We start from the raw sequence: 24,947 nt of genomic DNA, 5'->3' as shown, positions 1-24,947 counted from the left end.
GAGGACAAAACTGATCTTGTTGGCCAAGATGTTCCATAATGTACAGTAGGCATATTAGGCTGAAAGGTCCTTTGGGCAGCAGATGGAAGACCTTTTTATTTTCTAAAAATAATTTTTTTTATTTCCTTTAATGTAAGATGCTGATGAAGTGATGGAGATTGGGTGCATATGTATATTTAGTCCTGTTTATTTTTTTCAGCTGATTATTTTATGGGTCTAACTTACGTTTAGAACTCTTTTGACACAGGAATGTACATTTGACGTGATGACATGGGCATGTAGAAAATAGAACTGTTCCAAAGTTATCTTGCAAGGAAGAAAATCTGCCCATAAAAAGCACATACCTTCATTACAATAGTTCCACCCACTCCACTTTTTCACTATGACTACCTTCTCGTTAATGAGGTTAGCATCCTCTCCAATTTTCAAAACTAGCTTTAGAATACATTGCAAAAACATCGCATACTAACAATCAAGTTTCATATACAGCATTTAGAACTTCTGTGCATGAGCAAATACACCAATGTTTTCTGCAGATCTATTAAGATATATTTACTATTTTCTGTGTATATACAGCAATGCAAAATGCAACCGATTTGATCCTGTTATGAATCTTGATTTTCTCCCCTCTTGATAGACTACATATAAGTTTACAATTCTAGCTACGTAAATATTTAGACTTTGCAGACTATTATGCTTTTTGTAGGCTTCCTTGGAAGATACAGGTTTACAAAAATTACCTTGCAATTGTACAACTGACATCGTGCAATTCCTGTGAAATCTTGCAAATGGGAACATAAGACTATTCTTTCAGATTCTTTCCCCATGCCTAACAGTAGCAGAAAATAAGGCCTCCACAAAATATCCCATTGTTTTGCACAACAGATAATGGTGTCTGTTCAGATTTTGATCAAGCACAATGGAAACTTCAATTTAATATCCCAAACAAAACAACTGATAGGAAATTAGGGTTAAAATATGGACAATGAGTAGGACTTGTTTCCAAATTTGCATCGGTGTTTCTGTCACATGTAAAATAAACTCTGCACGTGTGAAAACACTTCGGGATTTTTAAATTTAGACTAGAAAGAGGAAAAAGTATTGAGGATATCAGCCTGCCCAAAACTACTATTCTTAACTGGCTACTCATTAATTACTTATAGTTGTATTAGATGTTATTAGACATACCTAATACTGTTTCCTAATATGGTTTGATTGCTTATTTGTACCCTATGACTATCATTAAGTGTTGTACCTTATGATTCTTGATGAATGTATCTTTTCTTTTATGTACAAACTCCTTGTGTGTCCAATCACACTTGGTCAATAAAGAATTCAATTCTATTCTATTCTATTCTATTCTATTCTATTCTATTCTATTCTATTCTATTCTATTCTATTTGTGTGCTTCTGCCAATGTCTAACTGGACTCTTAATGTGGAAACAGTAGGATCAGAATTATATCACTTATCGGTAATATTTAAAAGTTACACTGAATATCGTGTGTGACAATCCCTGGACAAGAATCTGCTTGTTTACCCAATAAACAACTTAAGCCATGAAAGGGAATCCTTCAGATCACACCAATCTCAGTGGCTAGGTATGAAGATGCAATGAGATGTATTTATTTGTTGTATTGTGCTATATCACACTTCACATGGCCATGGAAACAATTTTAATTCATCATTTTAGTAGCCTTTTCACACTTCAAGGAAGCCAAAGGATTGCTGTGAAGAAATAACTATTATGAGAGCACACACAATTAAGCTGGATTTACTCTGAGCTCTCCTTGATATGTACCAATGTAATAGGTATTGTTAAAATAACCTATTCCTTAACTCTCCTATAGAAGATGTAAAAAAAACAAACCAAAAGTTTTTATTGTTTTTGTATAACAGAATTTATACAAACTTCTCTGATTTACCTTACATATTAAACTGCAGCTAAACAATTTACTTGCATATTCATTTTAATGTTCTGTGGATTCTTGGCCAAGATTCACAGAACGAGAATCATCAAGTTTTTGTTTCGTTTTTTGTTAACAGGATACACTCTGGGCAAAGCTGTGCCAAGTTCTGTGGCTTGATGAATTAAATTTCTGCTCTCGTATTTATAAGAAAATTAGTGTTGAGAAGGCATCTTACTTGATTTTGAGGCTGTCTAAAAGGAATGTGAAAGTGGTTTCTAAATCTAGATGTTTGTGATAGGTATGAAGTGCATCTTCAAAATGTGCCTTCAAAGAGAACATAATCAGAATCAACTTTCTGTGGCAGGTTTTCTGGAATCTCTGTATCCAGGAGAGAATAATGAACAGCAAGGACGTGAAATCAAATGTTTATATTTATTACAGCAGGGGGGAAAAGAGAAAAGATCTTGATTTATCTTTTAAAAACCATCCCAGACCAACGAAGACATTTAATTTAGCCATCACTTTAATACAATGAAACCTGCCAAGTTATCTCTTTAAAAAAAGTGTTGCATTAGGAATGGGACAAATCTTCAATTGAAGGTTTATTATTTTTTTTCTTTAAATATAATCCTGACTGTAACTGTGAGAATCTTTGTTTGCCCACCCCATCCCCATCATCTTTCTACAGGAAAAAAAAACTTAATCAAAATGTCTAAGAAAAGGGCAAGCATTTCTTTTTTTAAAAAAATCATTGTCTTCTTAAAAATTACACGGTTTCAAGTACTTTTTTGATAAGAGTAAAAATAAGCCAATGTTTTCCAAAATAAAACCAAACCAAAAAGAAAAAAAAACCCAAACAAAACCATAAGTAAAAAAAAAAAACATTTCATTAAGGGGTGCAGAAAAAAGACATCCCTTTAATAAAACATTATGAACAAATATCGTACACAAACTACAATGTATAATAATTACTTTTCCTTTCCCTCGCTTAACTTTAGAACCAGACTACAAGGTAAGAAAAAACACTGAAACAAGATACAATGTTCTCAAGAATCCGCACAAAGGTAGGTAAATCCAGGGTAAGATAATATTTTACATAATATGAAATACATAGATCAGAAGTGAAGGGTTTTTTTTTCTTTTATATAAAACAAAGACCAGCTACAAGGGGGTGTAATGTACAGAGATCTCAAGACTTGCGAGTTTCACTATACATGATATGCTTTTCTGTAGTCACCCCTGCCAGGAGAAGGTAAGATTTATTTATTTATTTTTAAATTCTGCTTTTAATTACAGAGTGAGAAGGAGGGAGAGAGAGCCTACAGAATAGCAAGTATACAATTTAACAACAATAATTACTTAAAAATATCTCCATCCAGTTCCAGAGCATATACAGTGAAACCCTAGTAAGATGACATCGTTTCATTAGAAAAACCCAAAACGAAAACGAAAACAAAGCAGTTGTTAAGAAGTTTGCTCTCACCAGTTTTTGAGTCAAGTTTTTAATGCCTTTTCATTTTATTTCCGACACCATCCCAACAGGGAAAAAAAATCCCAAGTACAGATAGATGACTTACAACCATTTAACAATGCTTTGAAGTTATGAAAGCCTTGGAAAAAGTGAATTACGACCCCTCCTCAAAGCTATGACCCTCACCCCACCCCCACGGCCATGTGATCACAATTTGGGCACTTGGCAACTGGCTCACGTTTATGATGTGGGGGTGGGGCAGAGTCTTGCGGTCACGTGATCTCCTTTTCTACCTTCCCAAGCTTCTACCAAGCAAAGTCAATGGGGGGAAACCAGATTGGCTTAACATCCAGATTCGCTTAATGACCATGGAAAAAATGGCCGTAAAAATCAAGTCCGGTCCTGTTATAACTTGCTTAACCCTTGCATTGCTAAGCAACCAATCCCAATTCTGGCTGTTAGTCTAGGACTACCTGTACCCTAACCCACAATACCCCACCTCCCAGAAATTCTGACATTTTCCAAATTCTGCAAAAGGGCAATTCATAGCAGTGCTTCAGGTGGGAGAGGGGGGGGCGGGGGGAGAGGGAGGACAAGCAAGGGGAGGGGACTAAAACAGTGCATGCCACAGTCACAGATATACCCAAGATCACAATTAAACTTTTGGAGGATGTGATCCTACAAGGGAGCCAGCTGCCTTACAAACTGAGGCAGGGGAAATCTTTTCCATTCTGATCTTCTTGCTGAAGGAAGTGTTGTGCTGCAAGACACCAACCTAAAAGGGGAAGGGGGAGTAGGGGGGGCGAAGGTCTTCTGAACAAAACCCACCAATTTATTTAAAAAAAAACCTGTCCAGTTTTATTATTTTAAAATGGCTACAGAGACAACATGAGATTTCATATCTAGACTAGTTTCCTTGCGTAGCACAGCACAAACATACAAGAAGTTTAAAAGAATAATCAAGCAAAGGAGGCTGGAATTGGGTGCTAGAGGCTTCCGTTTGTTTCCAAAAAATGAACAACAAAAAAAAAGTGTCATATACATATAATAAATCCTTCTGCAGAAGAAGGATCTTGTCATGTCTTGAAATATTTTAAAGATTTGTCCTTCATTGTTTTATGGAATAAAAAGTTCAGCCTTTTTATTGCATGAAACTAAAAATTAGGGCTGGATCTCCGGCTCTGAATGTCTCCCTGCCAAACGCACCTAAGCTTCTTCTCGTCTTGCATAATTTCTTGAGATCCTCCAAAGGGCAGCCGACTTTTTCTTTATCCTGGAGAAGAGGATGTGGGGGCGAAGGAAGAGGGAAATCACACACTCATTGTCATGCTGGGAGAATACTGGGTGAGGAAGGGAAGGAAAAAGGAAAAAAAGAAAGAAAAAGTCACACAGTAATAATGAGGCCAAAATCAGAACAAATTGCTAACTAATGCGCTAGGCAAGCAAATGGGGAAAGAGACATGGACTTCCTAAAACAACAACTCAACTTAACTGATTCAAGAAACCACAGACAGAAAATATGATAAAAATCCAATTGACACTCTTTTATCTTCTGTTGGTCAACAATGGTTGCGAGTAGTTTTGTGGTTAGATGGAAACTGAAGTGTTGCTGCTTTTACTATTTTTTCTACTTCTGTTGTCATTGTCTACTTCCGTTGTCAATGATATGAATATAATACTATAAAGCTTTAATCTTATATGTTTTTGCATGAAACAAGTTACACTAATAATGAAGATGTTGCTTTTTCTTAATTAACATTTGCTTCGGTTGTTGATCAGCATCCCTTTCTTGCAGCCACATTGTGTTTCACATTAGCCTCATTTGGCAGAACCAGCCACTTAAATTAAGTATCTCTACTGCTTCAGCTGTCAGGGATGCTTTTCAAGAAGTCCATCCATTCAAGGAGATAGCTGTGATTTCCTCCTTCTTCTAATACCCTCATTGAAAATGTGATTCTAAGCTCCTCGTGGTAAGACCATTATTGATTTATTTTACTTTTTTTTTTAAAAAGTATATGATTAGTAACAATGGCAATGATTTTCCTACATTGAAAGAGCCTCTGTGATCAATATAAACTCTAGCCAGAAGTTGTCAGGCAACAAGTTTCTCTTATGTACATCCACTACACATGTTTGCTGAACATTCAAACTGTGAGAGCCAAGCACATTTCTTTTGGGTTGGCTCTCTGGTTCTAGGATTGTTTCAAAGGAATTCTCTATATTTCCTTATTTCTTTTAAATAACTTATGGTCTCCATTGCCTCCCTTTGGAACCATTTATCTTCCTCGTATATAGAAGGCATGCTGCATCCAGATATCATACCGATTATCTTACTCTGGATCATTTCCCAGTTCTATCAGCCCCCGCATCATCCTTCCTTGAGGTGTTTTTTTTTTTTTTTTCATCTACTGGTCCAGGAGCCGCCCCCACACTGTCAGCCATCATATTCTACATATTTATAAAAAGCTCTGAAAAGCTTGAAAAGCTCTGAGAGTGAAACACAATGAATTTAAAGAGCGGGTGTAAGAACGACTCACGTTGTCATTTTGGAAGGAATGGAGGAAGTTGCCTCCCAGTTCACCATCATCTCGTGGAGTGCCCGGAGGATTGCTAATGCCACTTATGTTGTTTGGAGAATTCTACAATTAAAAAGAGAAGAGGGGAGGGGAGAGGAAGGGGAAACACACAGACCACACATATACACACTGAAAGTGAGAGCGTGTTTTTCAGCAACGTGTACACAAACAACTATAGGAAAATACATTGTTCTCGGATGAGCAAAAGACAGTGAAACATGAAGCTTGTGCACAGGAAGTGTTTGCACTTCATTTAGAGCACAAGTGTCTTTGTCTGCTAAGTCAACAGGGGAAGTCTGCTAACTTCTGGCAAACTAATAAATGTGGACTGGAGGATGAACACTTCCTCCCTACTTTCACTCCATAGTATCCTATAATCCTAAATTTGACACTTAATACAAAAAAGGGTAAGAAGCCCCCACCTAATTATATTAGCAACATGTTGACTTACTTTTGGAAGTCCATCAATGTCTCCTGACCCTTATGAAAGAAGATTGGGATGGTAGGATGGAGAGGAAGAGAAAAACAGGTTGTTAGTGGAAAGGACTTCGCTTCCCTCTTCTAAACCAATATTTTCTCCAACTAGCATTGAAACAGGTAGATCCTGAACCTATATGCAGAAAATAAGAGGCTGCTGCAAAAGGTAGGGCTGGACCTTCTGGGAAGCAGCTGGCAGTACATTAGTGAGTTGCAGGTCACAGCTGGGCTAATGCAAACCTCTTAACATTTGCCTCCAGAAAGGGACCTGCTGGGGGAGGCCTCAGCTGCCATTCCTTTGCATGGAAAACTCCCCGGAGCAGAGCTCAGCTCACCTTCCTGCACAGCACTAGAGTAATGGCCTAATCGAGTTGCTACGGCCTCGGCTCCCTCCCGTGAGCTTTCTGACACTGATCAAGATGGAGTACAGCACCTCTACTTCAGCAAGATGTATAAGGCAAGCATGGGAGGTTAATGGGTCTTTCTGCTGCTTTAATTAAAACACACACACCACCGATAGGTTCATGCTGCTTCTTCTCTGTTATCTATCAATAGGAGTGCAGCGAGCCTGTGACTAGCGGTTCCTGTTTTCTGGCTAATTTTCGGCACTACGAGTGTTTAAGAATGGCAAAGACACCGGGATTGCTGATTATCGACATAGAACTAGTCACTTATGGAAACATGAAGGAATTTTCCCCAGAAAAATAAGGAACAGGAAAGTCAAAGCCATCCATTTAGGAATGAGAAGGCCCTACAGGTTCTGAACACAAAGAGCATCAGTTGCAGAAAAGTGTAGAGTATCGGGGCAAAGGTGCTGCCAATATAATGCTAATCGCACAGCACTTTTATTCCTGTCCTAGTGTTGAGCCTTTCAACATTTCCTGCAGTACCCATGAGTGATGCTATAACAGACCAAGAGGTATCATAAAAAAATAAAATGGCAGTGGTCTGTTGTCCATGTTACTGGGTTAGGCTGGGGTTGGGTGCTGGGGTTGGGTGGGAGAGAGTATGTTGGGGTGGGGAACTATGGAAGGAAGCAACCTGCTAGCGCAAAAAGGATACTAGATCAGCGATCTCCAATCTTTACGACTTGGCGGCCCGGAGGTGGGGCTAGAGGGGAACTACCACGTAAGTGACGGCCTGGTCCAGATACTAATGTGTGGGAGGGCCACCTCTCTTTCTCAAGTTGAACTGCTTGTGTGTGTGCTGTTCCGCTATTCCTGCAAGTTGAGCTGGGTTCGTGTGACTGGCCAGCCACTTGCATGGCCCGGTTCTAAATAGGCCATGACCTGGTAGTGGGCTGCAGCCCATGGGTTGGGGACCCCTGTATTAGATTAAAGGCTGTCTTCTGGAGAAGACTTACTGGTGCCTACAACTGACTGAAGGAAACTCCTAATTCTTCCTTCTGCATTCTGACCATAGTCTTAGTACAAGGACTTCTCACCTAGTTTCCCACAACTCACTCTGACTTTAGAATGATTTGGCCTCCTTGTACCATACATAAATTGAGCCACTCATTGGACGTGGTTTACCCAATCAGAAACCTCCATAGAACCAACTTCTATTAAAAGACAGAATCCTGTGTGACTTTGCCCCGAATATTTTTTTTTCAGCTTACCTAATGAGCCATTCATGTGATGGGGTTCCATCCCACCCATGCCTCCCATGGGACCATCTGATCCAGGCCCCATTGGGAACTGAGGGGGGAAAAAAGAAGGCATTTGTTAAGACTGATCATTTGTACTGTAAAATGCCATCCATACAGTACCTTATGTATTAACAGCTATAATGTTCAGATGCTTAATATGCTCTGCAAACTAATTATTTTTGGAAGTCTGTTACTAGAAAAAGAAAATCTGATAGCCTCAAAAAAGAGAACAGCTAGTTGTATCAAATTCCCATCAGTTAAGATGTGGTAAAACATCCTTATTTTTAATATACTGGATCTTATTCTATCTGTACCAGACAGCTACCTAAGCTTTGAAAGAAAGCTGAAATTATCACTGCAACGAAGGGAGAGTGTAGCAGTGTTGTATACTTTATAAAGTAAATGAGGAGGGAAGCTTTAGAACAACCCCTGGTAATTAGTTTCAACTAAATGTGCAAGATGGAGTAAGGTTCAAGCTGTGTTCTCTTTAAAAACAGCCCCCTCTCAGCAATGCATGTGATGGTCTTGACCAGAGCCACATGAATGCTACTATTTTAATAAGCATAAAAAATTAACAAAGTCCTGAAGAGTTAATCACTTGTTAATGGTTTGTTTTATTTCTATTTTGAAATAAATGGCTGAAATCAATTAAACTGCTTTACCCTCAACTGATGAAGTTAATTATGATTTGTTATGGTATCTGATATGTAAATTATTAGAAAGCAGACTTACATTCGACCGACTGCCTCCAGGCGGTACAGGATTAATCATTGTGTAGATGTTGTCACTTGAATTTGTCGAATCTATAGAACAGTGAAATCCACTAAGTCAGGGTGATTAATTCATTTCTTAATTAAAACAAACTCATGCCACTTGAACTCATTCTTTCGAGCTTTATCACCTAAAATTCCCTCTAAGTACCACCATTTTCTGGCTAATTTGTATTTAATGAAGATTCACAAAGTTTTTAATCACAGAAATTCAACTGTGAAAAGAAGTCTCTGCTACTAACCAAGGATCTTGAAGCCTTTTTTGCTACGAGAGATGAAGAAAGATAATTTCCTGCCACATGCCACTTAGCGCCTCAAAATTAGCCAGTACAATTATCTCACTACACCATAATCTTTTTTTTTCTTTTTGAAAGAAGAGTAATATTTGTCATTTCACATATTATTTTCCCCAATAAAGCAAGAATCTAGATTTTTAGCGCTGGTAGCAGGAGGAAGCTGTAGAACGCAAACACAAAGATTTATAAGCAGGCCACAGTAACGGAATTAAAAGAAAGAGGGAAGATTTGTGGCTGAATTAACATATGGATTGTTTTATTATGATCTAGTAAGAAATGTAGGTCAGAGTCCTCATGAAAATGCAGGAGGAAAGCAGTGATAATACTGAAGAGTAGCTCCACCTCTGCAGCTGTTGTGCACCCCTGTTACATGCAACAGGGCCACTTTCTTCAAGTGTCCCTTTCTATTTTTTCTTCTTCCAATTGATGTTGAAAGTGTGAGCTAAATCAAACTCTGGCCCAGTCAGAATATTCACCTCACAGAGCCAGCATGGCTGGCTTAGGAATTCTGGGAGCTGAGGTCATAAAAGGGCCATAGTTCCCCACCTCTGCTGTAAGGGAACCAAGGGCCAGGAGGGGATTTTATGCAGCCTTCTGGGAAGACATGTGGAGAAGCAGAGCACTCAACTTAGGGAACACCACCGTACAAAGTGGCATTCTGAAACTGTTGTGCATCCTCTGCAGTGTAAAGCTGGATAATGTGTTCCTGGCTACTCCTCTGAGGAATTCCTTGGCCCCAGTCCTGGGAAAGCCCACAAAAGTTGGAACCTTACAGCCTTAAACACACTGAATTTAGGGAGTTTAATAGGGTTTATTTTACATTTCCCACTTAATTCCCTTGGAATCTGTAGAGGATGATTTAAGTTAGATTCCACAAATCACCCAGACATGTTTCACCTTGGATAAAAAGTTTCACCAGGATGATGAAAAAAAACACACACCACGAAATAAGTCTATTCTAGTAAGTCAACATTTATTAAAAATTATTGATCACAGGAAGCAGTGCCACACTTAACCTGCCTGCCAGGAATTTGATGGGGATTGCAAACTAACATCAGATGAATCCAGAAAGGCTGAGCCACAGGTAAAGGCTCCCCAACTCCATTGTCTAATTCCTACTATATAACTTCCCCGTGCTTTAAGCCTAACAGAACCTAAGTGATCAGTGCGAGGGAGGGAAGGAGGGAGGGAGGAGGGAAGGAAGGAAAGAAGGAAAGAAGGAAGGAAGGAAGGAAGGAAGGAAGGAAGGAAGGAAGGAAGGAAGGAAGGAATCATGGAATCATTTTCATTTGAATATTGTCTGCAGCTGTTCCAAAACAAATAGGGCACCAACCACATGCAAATCTTATGTTGTTACTTTCCATCAAGACCAACAATGAAAGAAACACTTTCTCTCCCACACCGCCTTTCCCGTTCTCTCCCCCATCACTTACCTGCAGGGCTAGGCATGATGGGTGTTCCAGGAGGACCTCCGCCACCAGGGGGCCCCTGTTGACAAGATTAAATACGCATCAGGCACCACTGTGATAACATAGCTTGCGATAGGTCAGCCAGATCTTGCTGCTGTCAGCAACAACGTCTCACCTTGGTATTCAGCCAAGCATTAATCTCCTGCTAAAACCTTCGATGCACCCTTGTAGCCAAAGTGCAATTTCTTTGTTTAAGCCTCAGGAAAAAACGAAGGTTTCACAGAGAGATAGTAAGGTGCTTCTATGCAAGATGCTCATATTGGGTCTATCTGTCAGGGAAGGAACAGAAGGAGGACCACTATCCTTTCTGTAACCTTCACTCATGCAGAAGTTGCAACAATAAGCGGGTAGTTTAGAGCACTGTAACTTGCTATGTCAACGTGTTCACTCGATGGTCTGATTCCAGTCCAATTAAGAATGCAGCTGCTAACAATTCTGACTGTAATTGCTCTAAGATAAATTAAAACTGGAGCATCACAAGCACAACATCATTCACAATGCTGGGGGTTAGAAAGGTATTTCTTTCCATACTTTAGGGCAGTACTGCCAAGCCTTGGTGATTTTAAGGCACATGTACTTCAACTCTCAGAATTCCCTGGTCAGTGTGGCTGGCTGAGGAATCATGGAAGTTGAGGTCCATGTGTCTTAAAGCCACCAAGGTTAAGAGATACTGCTTTAGGAGGATGTTGACTGAAGAAATGACTTCTTATGCTAATCAACATCCTCTCTTTCAGCATGCTTTATGCACTATGCTTCCTGGAACAAGAATGTTTTCCCCAACGATATCTATGATTTGCATATTATACAGATGTGGATGCTTCCCTTCAGCAGGATAAACAATGCAACAGCATGAACATTTATAACCATAATCTCAGCTGCATACTTGTGAATTCAAGTATCCCTAGAGCTAGTCAACCAATGTACTGCCACTTTGTGACATTCGGCTAGGTTACTTGTGAAACTTCCTCCTCTCAGTTGTTGTGGCTTTCCCCACCAGATCTGAGAGAATGGACAAGTTCTGGGACCCTCAGTAAAATGATGTCACCTGGCAGGACTAGGAACTATGGCTCCTCTGTTACGGTGCTTGTCTTATGGAACAGCATCTCCACAGGGATAAGAAAGGTTCTGAGCCTGTTGGCTTTCTAGAAGATTGCAAGGTCCTGGCTCTGGGATGTTAATGGAGCCCATTTTTTTCAATGCAATCTTGACTTGGGTTTTTAGTTGATATGGATTTGTAGGGGATGACCAGGCTCAGCCTGAAGGTGGGGTCAAATGTATCATCAGTTTGGAGTCTCTATACTCCCATAAGAGACCTGAATCCAGCCTTCCTTGAAGTCCATTGACTCTTATCTGATGCCAATTTGCCTTGACCATTAGTAGATCAGATTCCTGTGTATAGGTAGCAGGAAATAAACTTATGGTACTTTTGAAGTCTATCCTGCTTCCAGACTTCTTGCACCTGACAGGATTATGGATAATGTTTTTTTCTCCCCTGTGTGAACTGCCCACTGATAAAATGGGCGGCCACGCAGATTTGTTTCACCACTAAATTTTAAAAAATATGAGCTTACCACATATGTACCAGGTGATGAAGAAGAATATGGAATCTGTGAACAAACCAAAGCACACGCATTACTTCTCCAAGAGGGAGCCTTTGACAAAGGAGAGTTTGGAACTCTAATAAAAATATTTATTGCTTTTAAATATGCTTAGAGGAGAGGACAGCTGCACAGAAGGAAATGGAGGATATCCCATGTCTCCTGCTCCGGATGACACCCCACTGGGAAGACAGAGCAAGGGATGCAACATAGATTTAAAGGGAGATACACGAAGAAGAAATAAACTAAATTCCAAGGTCCAAGTGATAAAGGCATTCCACAGGGAAAAAAAAACACTTACTGAGTTAGCGCTGTTGGGATTGGGCCATGGTCTACCAGCTCCTGGACCCCTGGAGTTCAAGAGAAGAAACAAGCTTTTAGCGTGCACACACACAGGTTTACTCAAGTCTAAGTAGAGAGCAAAACAGCACTCATTTCCACATCAAATGAAGGTACATCAGTAAAAAGCCAGGAGCATGAGCAACGCCTTACATGTTAATCCCAGGCATGCCGGGCCCTAGAGAGTTGGGTGGAGGTCTCATTCCGCCGCCATAGTTCTGCAATGATAACCAAGGATCAGTCTACCATAACGAGAAGGGAAACCGGAGAAGAAAAGAGAAAGGAAAAAAAACAAACAAAAACGAGAGGGTTAGTTTGTGAAAATGAACTTTAATTAAAAAAAAAAAGATGATGACAATGAACATACAGGTCAACTTAGCAACTTCTAAAAGTGAAACAGGGCTGTGGCAACTCTCATTTTGCTGTTTGACTAGAAAAAGTCTTTTTTTTCTTTTTTGAAAAAAAAATCTTAAAAGCCACCAAGTTTCCACCTCTTGGTAGAAATTATAATACTAGAAACGCCCATTGGGCAAAAGCTTCTGGCACTGCCCAAGGTAAATCAACAAGGGAGTAACCTCACCTGGAAAATATGTAAGATCTAAGAAAGTAATTCAAACCAAAAACAAACCAACCAAAATGCAGTTTGTTCCTTACACATGAATCCAGACAAGTAGGAGATGTAAAATAATTAAATTACTTGCTTGGGGTGGGGTGACGGTTGTGGAGAGACTGATGTGAGGAAGCAGAACATGAGAGAGAGGGGAGTGAGAGACAGACAAAGAGAGAGAGAGATTAATTCTGCTTTAGGAAATACAGAATAATGAGCAAGCAATGGGTTTGCCCAGGAGGAGATGTTGACAGCACCAGAGTGTGTAGCAGGTTTGCGAAGAACATTCCTTCCTCCCAAAAATCTGTCTTCAACAACAGTAACAAAGAGCAATGCTGATCAAGAAGTATCCACTGCATACCTTTTATTTTATTTCTTAAAACATCACAGTCACAAAAGACATAAAGGACTTTTCTGGCCAGAGAAATAACATTATGGGTCTGTAACGTGATTACTAAAACCCCTTAAAATTAGAGCTCTTAAATGTTAGAGTGGCCCTATTTAAATTCCCTTCTACATATCCAAATGTCTGCTTAGTTCAATCTTCCAGATATCAATCTTCAGAAAAAGTCAATGCAAGCTAGGCATAACAATTTGCTTTGAAAATGGGTCTAAAGAGGGAAAGGGAGCAAATCCGTCATGTTGTTGGTAACATGCAGGGCTACTGTTTAAGCAGCAGCAACGAAAAGGGACTTGCGGTTGAAGTATATAAAATGTGACTCAAGTCCACAACTCCTGCTCCTTGGCTGACTCCTTGGTGTCTTACCCATGAAATGTTCTCTATGCAGACATTGTAAATGCTACTGAATGAGCCAGCTGGATTGCATGATCCCTGTGCTGAAAGACCTGCACAGGTTGCTGGTTACCAAATGGGCTGTTTTTCCCCCATCAAGTTGTCCTAACCAAATGAAGCCACGACCACAGCTATGCTTTATAATTAGGAGGTATTCCTGAGAGACAAACAGACTGCTTGGCTGAAATATTAAATGAAGAAAAAAATCCCCATCTAACAGTCCATTACAGCTTCCACTTGATAATACTTTTTTCCTCAACATTTAATCTTTTATTGGCTGGAACAGAGGCTTACATTATTCACAAAGTGGAACAATTGCAACCAGGAAGAAAAGGATTTGTTCCGAGTTCCTCACTCATGACCCATACACAGAAAAAGCACATTACCGGTAGAAAGTTTGTCTCTAACATTCGCACAAGGCTTCTTAAAGATATGGTGCAATCACGCTTGCTGCTTACAATGGCTAAATGACATGCCTACAACTCCAAAAATATGAAAGAATGCTACAGCTAATATGCCGTTTCATCTTGATGAGAAGCACCTGGTTTGCTTGAGATATGCTGTGAATCCAGAACCTTTCACGAGGCTTTCGTTGTTTGGCTGGTGCAATGATAAGAAATGCAAACTTTTGTGATGGTATATGAGGAACTATTGAGAGCTTTGAGGTCACCAAGAGTTCCAGATCATTAAACCAGACAAAAGAGCACCTGGAATCTAGACTTGCTGGGAAATGCAATCCCCTTTTTCTCCTTCCTGGTAGGTTCTCATTCTTTACTGGGTATCAGTACTGTTCATACACTTTTCTTCATGTGATATATTCCCCAAAATAGACAAACATGCTGCTTTCATAGCCAGAATTGATGAAGAAGATTTACATAGGGTGCATATGCTAATTATTTCATCCCAGTCACTGCAGAAACAAGACCTAGAAGATCTCAGAGCAAATGTGCTCCGAAAAACTCACCAAAATTTATTTGCCTCCTTCTCCAAATATAGATACACTTCTGTCTCTGCCTCTGCCTGTCTAGTTATCTAGTTTTACCCTAACAATAATTGGTCTGAGTGAGTGCTCTTTTATACTTGCATATTTTGTTTATTCTAGTAGAAATACAGGGCCAGAGTGCAAGTCTGATTGAATCAAGAAGAGCAATAAGGTAAGGAAAGTTTGTAATGCTCAGTACTTTTGCTGTTGCAGCAAATATGAGGAATAAAACAGGATATTAGTTGATGCGTGCAATTTGCAGCAAGAAACCAAAATGTATTCTTGCACATTTTCCTTCCAAGATGCTATTCAATACTTTACAAGATTACAATATCTAATTTGCTGGAATAGATTAAGAAAAATGATTTTCCAAAGGCTATTAGCCCACTTGCCTTAGCAAATGGATACTCTTTCATATGCTCATTTTCTGGGCCGCATTCTGCATTGGATGCTTATAGTTTCTGCTTAGGAGAACACAAACATACTGCTTCTTTTCTATTTCTAAGATGTTCTCACCATGATTCATTGTGATAATTGTTCCAACTGGGCTTAGCACTAGTTTTGCATAACCACAGTTTGAAAGATTCAGGTGAGGCAACAAACCATGAAGTGAACAAGAGAACTATTATGAGAGGCAAGGAAAGGGTGTAACAGAGCTGCAGCATATTGTAGTCCCTCAGTCCGTATCTGATGTTAGATACCGACTGAATCACATACAGCAATAAGCTTTGGAGATTCAATAAGAGACAAGTTGGTGAGTTTTGAAAACATGTTTTATATAAGAAAGGTGGGAATCATCATCATCATCATCATCACCACCACCACCACCACCACCGCATCACCATCCCAGGTCCTTGGGAAGGATTCACTAGGTGGACAACAATGCCAAATCTAAACATCTGGTTGACTGTACAAACAACTATGATAATGTTAAGCCATAACCTATGATTTATAAATCGTAATGAGTAAGATCTTTAACATACTAAGCAAACATATGGGTGGCCAAGAATATTTTAGTTGAGTGCAATATTGAACCTAGACACTATTCAAAACAGAGCCCAGAAGAAATGGGATTTCCATCTGAAGGTGACAATATTTACAATGCTTCATTAAGAGTGATGTCATCTTCCACTTTTAACTCCCCATTGTTTCTTTCATTTCCCCTCCCCTCTTATACACAAAATTCAAACTAATGCAATAGGAGCAACATGTATTTTGATTGCTGGTGCTGATGAATCCTCCATCTAAAAGGCTCCTTAAGTGTTCTTCTGCAAGGGTGCTGATGGGCAACATATGTAAACATGTTTGGAACTCGGGCCTCTTGTCTCCAACCTTTACAGTGAAGATGATTTTAGCATGCCTCTGCCTCTGGCTACAAATGCAGGAGTACATAAATATGGCTGTGAAATTCTTGTCATCCCTTAACTGAATGCTGCTGAATGACTTCACTTTGAGTGGTTTTCTCAAATGGTAGATGCATACTGCAGTGAGGAATGACGGTCTGTAACTTCAACCAAGAAACCCCCCCTGCCTGGAAATGTAATGTGACAAGGAAAGCCGATGTTTTAGCTTGGCAGAGGAGAAGATGGCAGGACAGAGCCCCAAGAAGCAGCAAGCTTAAGAAAGAAGAAGTTTGAATCACTCTCATAAGACAACAATAAATTAACAGGCTACTCGATTACTTGGAATAGCCAAGCAAAAAATGGACTCAATGAGGGAGGAAAACTTTTACATCTGATTTTAACCTCTGAAAGTCTGTCTCGTGGATCTGGAAACTGTTGCCTGATTTATCCCTAAGACAATCCTGGGGGCAAAAATAAACATACTGCAAAATTTTATCTCTGAGCAAGCGCTCTGTAGGCAGCTTAGAAACCTATCTAAATTCTTCAGGTTTAAACAGAACCAGAACTCTAGAACAGGGGTCTCCAACCTTGGCAACTTTAAGCCTGGCGGACTTCAACTCCCAAAATTCCCCAGCCAGTAAAGCAAAGCTGGCTGGGGAATTTTGGGAGTTGAAGTCCGCCAGGCTTAAAGTAGCCAAAGTTGGAAACCCCTGCTCCAGAAAGTAAAACTGAAGTTGGTTTTGTTACGAGAGGTTGTTATTTCAATCCACCTACTCTTCCTTTATCTTCCTTCATTTCCTGTCTAGAATGTTACAAAGGTGAAGTATGTGATTTAAAAAAAAAAGGCAGCGGAGGGACGGGGGGGGGGGAAGCTTGCTGAGTGGGGGTCTATGTGTCTGCTCCTGCTATAAAGAACGAGGTAAATCAAAACAGACGAGACTGCAGCAAATTTAATTATTAACATGGATTCAACTGAAATATGTACAGTGTTCTATCTGCAGCCTCCTCTCTTCCCGCTTTACCTTAAGATTATCATTCCCCGAGTGGGAAAATCCTGATGAAATGGAGGTTGGCCTAGACTAAAAAGCAAAAAAACGGAAGGTGGGAAATAGGTGGTTGCGTGAAGTACGTGATGGGGAATGTTCTTTTTTTTTTTTGAAGCCCTAACTAAATGTGGGAAGGTGGGATTTTTCCAGACATATGTAAACACACTAATGTAAAATGCATTACCGCTAATGGTAGAGAGAAAAGGTCTTAGAAGGAATGGAAGAGCCCCCAGAGGCTGCTTTTATGATGTTTTGCTTATAAACTTCACAAAGTAGCATGCCTAACGCTTGGCACTGGACAGGAGAGGAAGTGGTCTCTGCCCAGGTTTTTACCTGTGGACCTGGGCCCATCGGTCCCATTCCTCGAGGAGGATTCATCCTTTGCATCGGCCCACCCATGTTGGGATGCCCTAGGGAGAGAAACAGACAGGAAGATGTTATGGAGTATTACGGAGAAGTAAACAAGGAGCAGAAGGAAAGGCCCAAAGTGAAGGAATTTCTGAAGGCAGCCTCAAGATCTGTTACCTTGTTGCCGTGTAGGGTCCATGGAGTTGGGCAGCAATGGCTGTGTACCAGGAACACCTCCTGGAGGCTACGAAAGAGAGAAACAAAGCTGATAAAATCTAAATTATGGATACCTAAAACAGTTAACATCCTGCTTTTCCTATATTAACTAGAGCTACAGGTAGACAATGCTTTATTTCTAGTCAGGATACCCTCCCCTGCAAAACAATAACAACAACCATAGAACTTTTTTTCAAGCAATAACAGGTGGTATTGAAGTTAAACCATTGGATGGAAGGGCGTGTGAACTGCTTGGAACCCCCTGATGCTGGTACTGTTGGAAGTGGGTGGATATGAATCTGAACCCTTTTGCGAGATGGAATTTTAAAAGCTGGGATGAGGAAGTTGTGTCCCTTCAGCTATTGCTTAAATATGACCCTCAGCATGGCATAATTTGCCGGGCAATGTGAAGATGTTGAGAGTTGAGCAACATCTGGAGATCCACAAGTTCTCTAAAACCTTATTTATGGAGTGAGATTACCAAAATGGTCCTCAGTAAATGTATTTAACTAGTTCCATATTAGTTTCTATTTTGGATTAAAGTGACTTCATCGTAAGTTCATTCAAGGTTGACTTCTTAAAAGATCTATTAGTATTATCAATAAATAACATACATATCTATTTCTCATGGAGATGTGCAACCTGCATTTGGAGAAAATGGCCCTTCCTTGGGAACTCAAATATCAGTTTCTATGTACAGACGCTACTGATGAGCACATAGCAAAAACTGTCACTCAGTTAAGAAAATCTGTCCAATTATTTGTCTCCCTTCTAAAAGAAATTGAGCCTGTTCAGGAACTTCATAAGTGATAAATTCTGCTTTCAGAATTTGCTCTAAGTCAGGGGTCTCCAACCTTGGCAACTTTAAGCCTGGAGGACTTCAACTCCCAGAATTCCCCAGCCAGCTTTGCTCTGGGAGTTGAAGTCCTCCAGGCTTAAAGTTGCCAAGGTTGGAGACCCCTGCTCTAAGTATGCAGAGGATTATATATGGACATACTTGGGTACCAAGTTAGTATAAATAATTATAGGGAAATCACAAAGAGCAGGCTTAGCAAGCCTTCTTTTTCAGAAGTGGGCTCCGAAGTGCTTTTAACAATTAACAGCCTTTGGCCAAATAATTTAGCTTGAAATTTAGATAGTATGCACAATCCAGGAAACTTCCACTTCTTCCAAGCTCCAACTCATTCGTTGTTATAGGCTTTCCAGAAAATCAATTTGTAGAGCATAAATGTGTGATTATCCATATGCTAAGGGGAATCCAGAAGCCTTCTAGTTAAGAATTTTTAACTGCAATTTCCCTTGAATCAAATGACAACATTTTAGCGTGGATAAATAACACTTTCATCTCAGTTTGGACCAGAAGGGAACATGACTGATAAATATTGCAGATACCTATTCCTATTTCAAACAGGAATAGGCAGACCCATCCTCTGTCTCTTATGTATTTATATATTTATTGTATTTCTTTCCCCACTGTATGAGGCAAGCAGAGAATTATTTTTAAGTAGCAGAGTTCATTTTCAACTCTGAACAGCAGGAAGACCATATTGAAAACATTTCCCTCCCTCTCTCTTTTAATATGCCAGCTCTTTGTAAATTGTATATTTACTCTTCCTAACACAATTTTCCTTGGAGCGATTACTTGTTTTATTCTGCCTTCTTTTTCTTAACTCCGTCTAGTCTCTTTTCACTGCCAACAAGTATCATTCCTTACCCATGACACAGTGACAAAAAGCTTGGGATTAAATAAATAAATAAAACTGAACTAAAAATAAAACGAAAGGAAGAGGATTGACTCTGATTGCTGCATTGTCAGCAATTATAGACAGGTTTCATGAAATATATAGCTTCCCTTTCGATTGCTTGTGGCTGATGGGAATCGTAGTCCAAAGATAAGTGAAGGCAGTGGTGGGTTTCTATCGGTTCGCCCTAGTTCGGGCGAACCAGTAGTGGTGGTGGTAGAGCCTCTGCCCACCCGCCTGGACGTCATCATGGATGCTCTGTGCAGAAGCGCCATGCGTAAGCAAAGCAAGCAAGCGCACATGCACAGTTCTGAACCGGTAACGAAGGTAAGTGGAACCCACTATTGAGCGAAGGGCATTTGATTGCCTGAATTAAGGTCACATATAGGTTGTCCTAGACTTATGATGACAACTGAGTCCCAAATTTCTGTGACTAAGCAAGGCAATTGTTAAGTGAATTGTGCCCCATTATACGGCCTTTTTTTGCCACAGTTTTTAAGTGAATCACTTCAATTGTTAAATAAATCATTTGGCTGAATGATTTAATCTGGCTTTTCCATTGATTTTGCTTGTTGGAAGCCAGCTGGGAAGCTTACAAATGGCAACCATGTGACCCTGGGACACTGCAACTGTCATAAACACATGCCAGTTGCCAAGCGCCCGAATTTTGATCATGTGACCACAGGGATGTTGCAACAGTTATAAGTATGAAAACTGGAGATAAGTCAATTTTTTCAGTGCTGTTGTAACTTTGAATGGACACTAAACTAATGGTTGTAAGTCAAGGAATAACTGTATTGCAGGACATTTTGGTTCTTGCCAATGGGAAGGAAAATTCTACTAAAGTCAGTATCCTTAGTACACTACACTGAATTGTAGCTTTACTTTTGAATAAATTATGGTGTTTTATGCTCCCTTACTTATTTTTCAGAGGCAAGCTCTGTTGAAGAGTTTCACAGGATTCACACTTATTTAAATCTAACCAATTTATTCACTGATTCATTATTTGAACAGATTAATCTACAATTAAATATTTGACAGATCCATATTAATTTATTTTTACAGCTATCTCTCAAAGAAGACTACGTTTATTAATTTCATTATTACACATTCATTGAAGAAAGCAGTTTACCTCATGTTACGTTCACAGCAAATAGCACAAAACAGAAATGTTTTATTCTGATGTCAACTACTGCTGGCAAGTGCATTTCGTGTGAATGTCCCTTCCCTCACCCTTGTTTTAAGTAGCAAAAATGCTCAAGTCATAAATCTTAGGAAAACAACTTCAGCATGCTCAATATAACTAATAATATTTAATTTTAAAAACAAGTGAAGGATGTATTTAGAAGATGGTTTGTTCTTACAACCACAACATTTTTGAAAGGTGCACATGACCTAAGTATATGTTGTTTAAATCTTTCAATAGTTTCTGGATACCAGTCACTGGGAAAGAATAATTCCCATATGAATTTTTAGCCTCTGTGCAAAACAAAATGCTATATTTGTGTTCTAGTCTCTTAGAACAATTTTAAAACAGATTTTACTGCTGTTTGTTGTGTTATTATCTTAAAGAAAGAGCTCTATAAAAGTGGAAGTGTAAATATTTTCTGTGACCAAGGCAGTTTTCTGTATTTCTCTTACACTCTAGTTTGCATGAATCCAGTAAAGAATTTGGCTATGTACTGTACTCTTTTCATATTCTAAGCTCCGTGGGTTTTTTTTTTAGACCTACAGATTTTATTTCTGCCAGCAAAACTTCATCTGCAATGAAATATGCTTAGTGTAAGAATAAGTAAATATTTTATCAAAGCTTGTTTCTTTCCTCCTGTGTATATCTCAACCTGAATACACGTAGTCCTTGACTTATAACCACAACGAAGGCCAAAATTTCCACTGCTAAGCAAGACAATAGTTAAGTGAGTTCTACCCCATTTTATGACTTTTCTTGCCATAGTTGTTAAGTGAATCACTGCATTTGTTAAGTTAGTGACACGGTTGTTAAATGCTTCCCCATTTGGCTCTGCTTGTTGGAAGGTGATCACATGATCTTGGCACACTGCAATTGCCATAAATATGAGCCAGTTGCCAAGCATCCAAATTTTGTTCAAGTGACCATGGGGATGCTGCAATGGTCGTAAGTGTGAAAAATGGTCATAGTTTTTTTCCCCAGTGTCCTTGTAACTTTGAATGGTTACTAAACGAATGGTTGTAAGTCGAGGACTACCTGTAGTACTGTAAAAAGTTATCTGGACTTAAGGCTAATACAGTACCTGGTTTCCCATTCTAATGGGGGGCCGTGGGCCTCCTGCGTATCTCGGTGACATAAAAGGCTGTAAGCATATAAAAATAGTTGAGTGGCAATGAATGTTTAAAAGTGGAAGTCAACATTTTGCACTCTCATTTGTACATGCACATGAAAAATGACTCCCTCACACACACTATATACACACACATTTCATTAACTAAGTATTTTTGAGGTAGAGTCTAAACCAACCCAATAATAAATTCAACATCCTGCATTCCATGCAACTTATAATTTGACAAATATATACAAAAGCAGATTAAATTAAAAAAAAAACCTGTTTGGATTTTGTTTCAAAATCTCTGGGGTGTGTGTATGTGGTGTGTGTGTGTGTTATATATTTTAAACTTTGGCAGTTGTAGATTCAACTGTTAAATTAATCCAAAACGTCTGTATTGGATATTTTTTTTACAGAGTTTGTTAAATGAAAATGAGGCTTAAGAAGGGTTGAGTTTAAAATATTCCAATGACAGGTTGTGAAAAAATGTTCTTAAACCATATTCAGAAAAAAAAAGAGTAAAAATTATATTTGCATGTAAATTAGCACCCGTGAAATGAAAAGCTGTTTCCTAAACTGAAATCAATAAAACAAGTTCAACCCAGAAAAAGCAGACATCTTAATGGAGAGGGAATGAAATAAGCATTTGGGGCCCACAGCTTGAGTAGAAATAAATCTGCAAAGTTACTGGAATGTTCCTGGAGCCTCATATAATGAACTTAACAGAAGAGATGGATCCCTACATGCTAAAAAGTTTCACCCAGAGCACACATATCACCAGATTCAAGGTTTTACCTGACTGTGGGGTCCCATCATGCTGTTGGGGTTGTGAGGTGGAGGCTGTGCGTGTGGCGAGGGCTGAGAGCCAGGTGGTCCCTGTTAGATTGAATAAAAGGTTATAAATCAGATATATCTGTATGCAAGAAAAGAATTGGCTTAATGAGTTGATAAATCTTTCCAAACAAGTAGTTTGTTTCTATATTTTACTATAACTGAAGAAGAATGGCTAAGCACGTCAGAAGAGCTTTTAGATTATAAAGAAAGGGAAAGAAGGGAAGAGGATTTGGGCCATAATGAACAATTCAGTTTTGGTCCCCATCATTCTTGAAAATGCCACTGAAATTCTTCTAATAACGCTGACATCAGATAGCAAAACAACAAGTGAACCATTATTATTTAGCCATTTCTCTTAGGTTTCTGAGTAATGGATAGAATGGGTTTCTTTGATAATTGCAATATCTGGATTAGAAACCATTAATGAATATTCTGTTCCCTTGTCACTTGGCCCAATGTTGATGTTTCACTGTTCATGGACAGCTTAAAATACATACAACGTGTAGCAACAGATAATTGGTGACCAAACATTTTTTATTGTCGTACCTTACTAAATACAAACTGTGATCTCAATTAATACAATATCTTCCAAATCCTTTAAATATTCCCTTGTCTACACTCACGAAAAACTGCACACATGGCATCACAGAAATACAGCATGTCTACCAAATCTGTCCTGGTATCTTCCTGCATTAAAACATGTTTTTCCGAAGCTATGTTAATCAGACATTTTGCGTAAACCCAATATGTAGCAAATTTGCTTTGATGGTATGAATCGCGATGCAGAGTTGGACCACATGTTTTCTCTCTCTGAAAAGAATATCTACTGATACAAGTCTCACTTTTCCTCAATATTGGATCACCAGTAAATGCATTTGTTTAAATATTGAGGAATGCACAAAACAATTTGTTCACTCACAATCCTGTCATAGTAAATTAGCATTTTATTTTCACCTGCCACGCAGCTCACAGGAGGGGAGGGGGAAGAGAGGGGGTATTTAAATGTATTTCTTCTGCTTCAGTGTACTTCCAATCTAGAAATCTGCGGCAACAATAGCAAATGAACAGGGGAGTTTTAAAATCTGTCTCTACATTTAAAATAGAGACCTCCAACAAATGGGGGAAAACATTTGTTTCAACCGAGAACTAGCCCGTTGTGTCAAGCTACCTCAAGCCAGGCATGCTTTAGCAAAAAGGAACTATGGAATGCTTTGGTTGTTCTGAGTATCAGATAAAACAAAATCCAGATGGAGCAAGTAAGAAAAAGCTGACTGGCCTCTTTCTCATTTTGGCTGCTTCTGATATGGCATGTAATAGCCCCTCCCTGCCCCAAACTTCTCAGAACTGCCCCTCTCCCCATTAATAGCCAATGTTCTCGGCTTTTTTGCCATTCTCTTCCACCCCAATCAACCCAACCCTCTTTCTATCTGGAACAAAACAACCCCTTTTCTTGTCCCAAAAGTGCTTTTTCCAAAACGCAATCGGACTTTCTTGTCCCCTCCCCACCCTTTGAAAATGTTTCGCTTCTCATCCAAGATGCTGCTTCAATTCTTGGATAAGCAGCGGAACATTTTCAACAGGGGAAAAAACCCCAAGAAAGTCCAGTGGCTTTTTGGAAAAAGCACCTTTGGAGAACCATGACCTGGATAATTGAGAATTTCCACAGACACTTTTCTTCACTTGCACAGAGCAAAACACCTGAAACATTCACCTTTTAGCTCAGGTATAGATCAACCTGCTCCCAAGTGTTGTTCCATACGAGATCAGTTCATGATATTATTATTATGAACTTCTTATGAATGGAGTGGCTTGCATATATCTATGCAAAACTACAGCACAGCTTTTTCAAGATTTCTGCTTATGTTCCCTAACCCTGATTAACTATTCAGTGACCCAAACAAACTTTTTTAACTACTGATTGGGAAAACACTATATTTCCTTGGAAGGAAGGAAAAACATGTTTTTATGGTTTTAAGCTCAGTAATACTACAGGTCCAGACTGGTGAGATTAAACACATTATCCACTTCCGAGAATTTGAACGCCTTTTCTAGAGTAAAATATGAAACTTGAATATCCAAATTCAGGCTAGGAGGTACATACATTGCTTAATTTTAATTTTTTTTTGTTCTTGCAAATAAAAACAAAATTGTAATTGATCTGGAAAGCAAATACAATTTGTAAG

General features: G+C 39.2%; 1 protein-coding gene across 4 annotated transcripts in view; it reads right to left on the bottom strand.

The window, feature by feature from the left end:
* Positions 1-2,321: 2,321 nt before the first annotated feature.
* SSBP3 (single stranded DNA binding protein 3) overlaps positions 2,322-24,947 on the bottom strand; it is a 207,680-nt gene continuing 185,054 nt past the window's right edge. Inside the window, exons 6-18 of one of the 4 annotated variants that reach the window (XM_058174936.1) lie at positions 22,726-22,806; positions 21,901-21,960; positions 17,850-17,916; positions 17,658-17,734; positions 12,707-12,795; positions 12,516-12,564; positions 12,188-12,223; positions 10,581-10,635; positions 8,814-8,884; positions 8,052-8,130; positions 6,408-6,436; positions 5,918-6,019; positions 2,322-4,720 (exon numbers count right to left, since the gene is read on the bottom strand). In XM_058174936.1, coding sequence (XP_058030919.1) covers positions 4,691-4,720; positions 5,918-6,019; positions 6,408-6,436; positions 8,052-8,130; positions 8,814-8,884; positions 10,581-10,635; positions 12,188-12,223; positions 12,516-12,564; positions 12,707-12,795; positions 17,658-17,734; positions 17,850-17,916; positions 21,901-21,960; positions 22,726-22,806 — 825 coding nt within the window. In that variant the 3' untranslated portion in view covers positions 2,322-4,690. The remainder of the gene's footprint in view (positions 4,721-5,917; positions 6,020-6,407; positions 6,437-8,051; positions 8,131-8,813; positions 8,885-10,580; positions 10,636-12,187; positions 12,224-12,515; positions 12,565-12,706; positions 12,796-17,657; positions 17,735-17,849; positions 17,917-21,900; positions 21,961-22,725; positions 22,807-24,947) is intronic. The other 3 variants (XM_058174937.1, XM_058174938.1, XM_058174939.1) reach the window with 3 other exon arrangements.

The sequence above is a fragment of the Ahaetulla prasina genome, chromosome 3, assembly GCF_028640845.1.
Source record: "Ahaetulla prasina isolate Xishuangbanna chromosome 3, ASM2864084v1, whole genome shotgun sequence".
NCBI lineage: Eukaryota > Metazoa > Chordata > Lepidosauria > Squamata > Colubridae > Ahaetulla > Ahaetulla prasina.
This window is presented reverse-complemented; position numbering and strand designations above follow the sequence as displayed.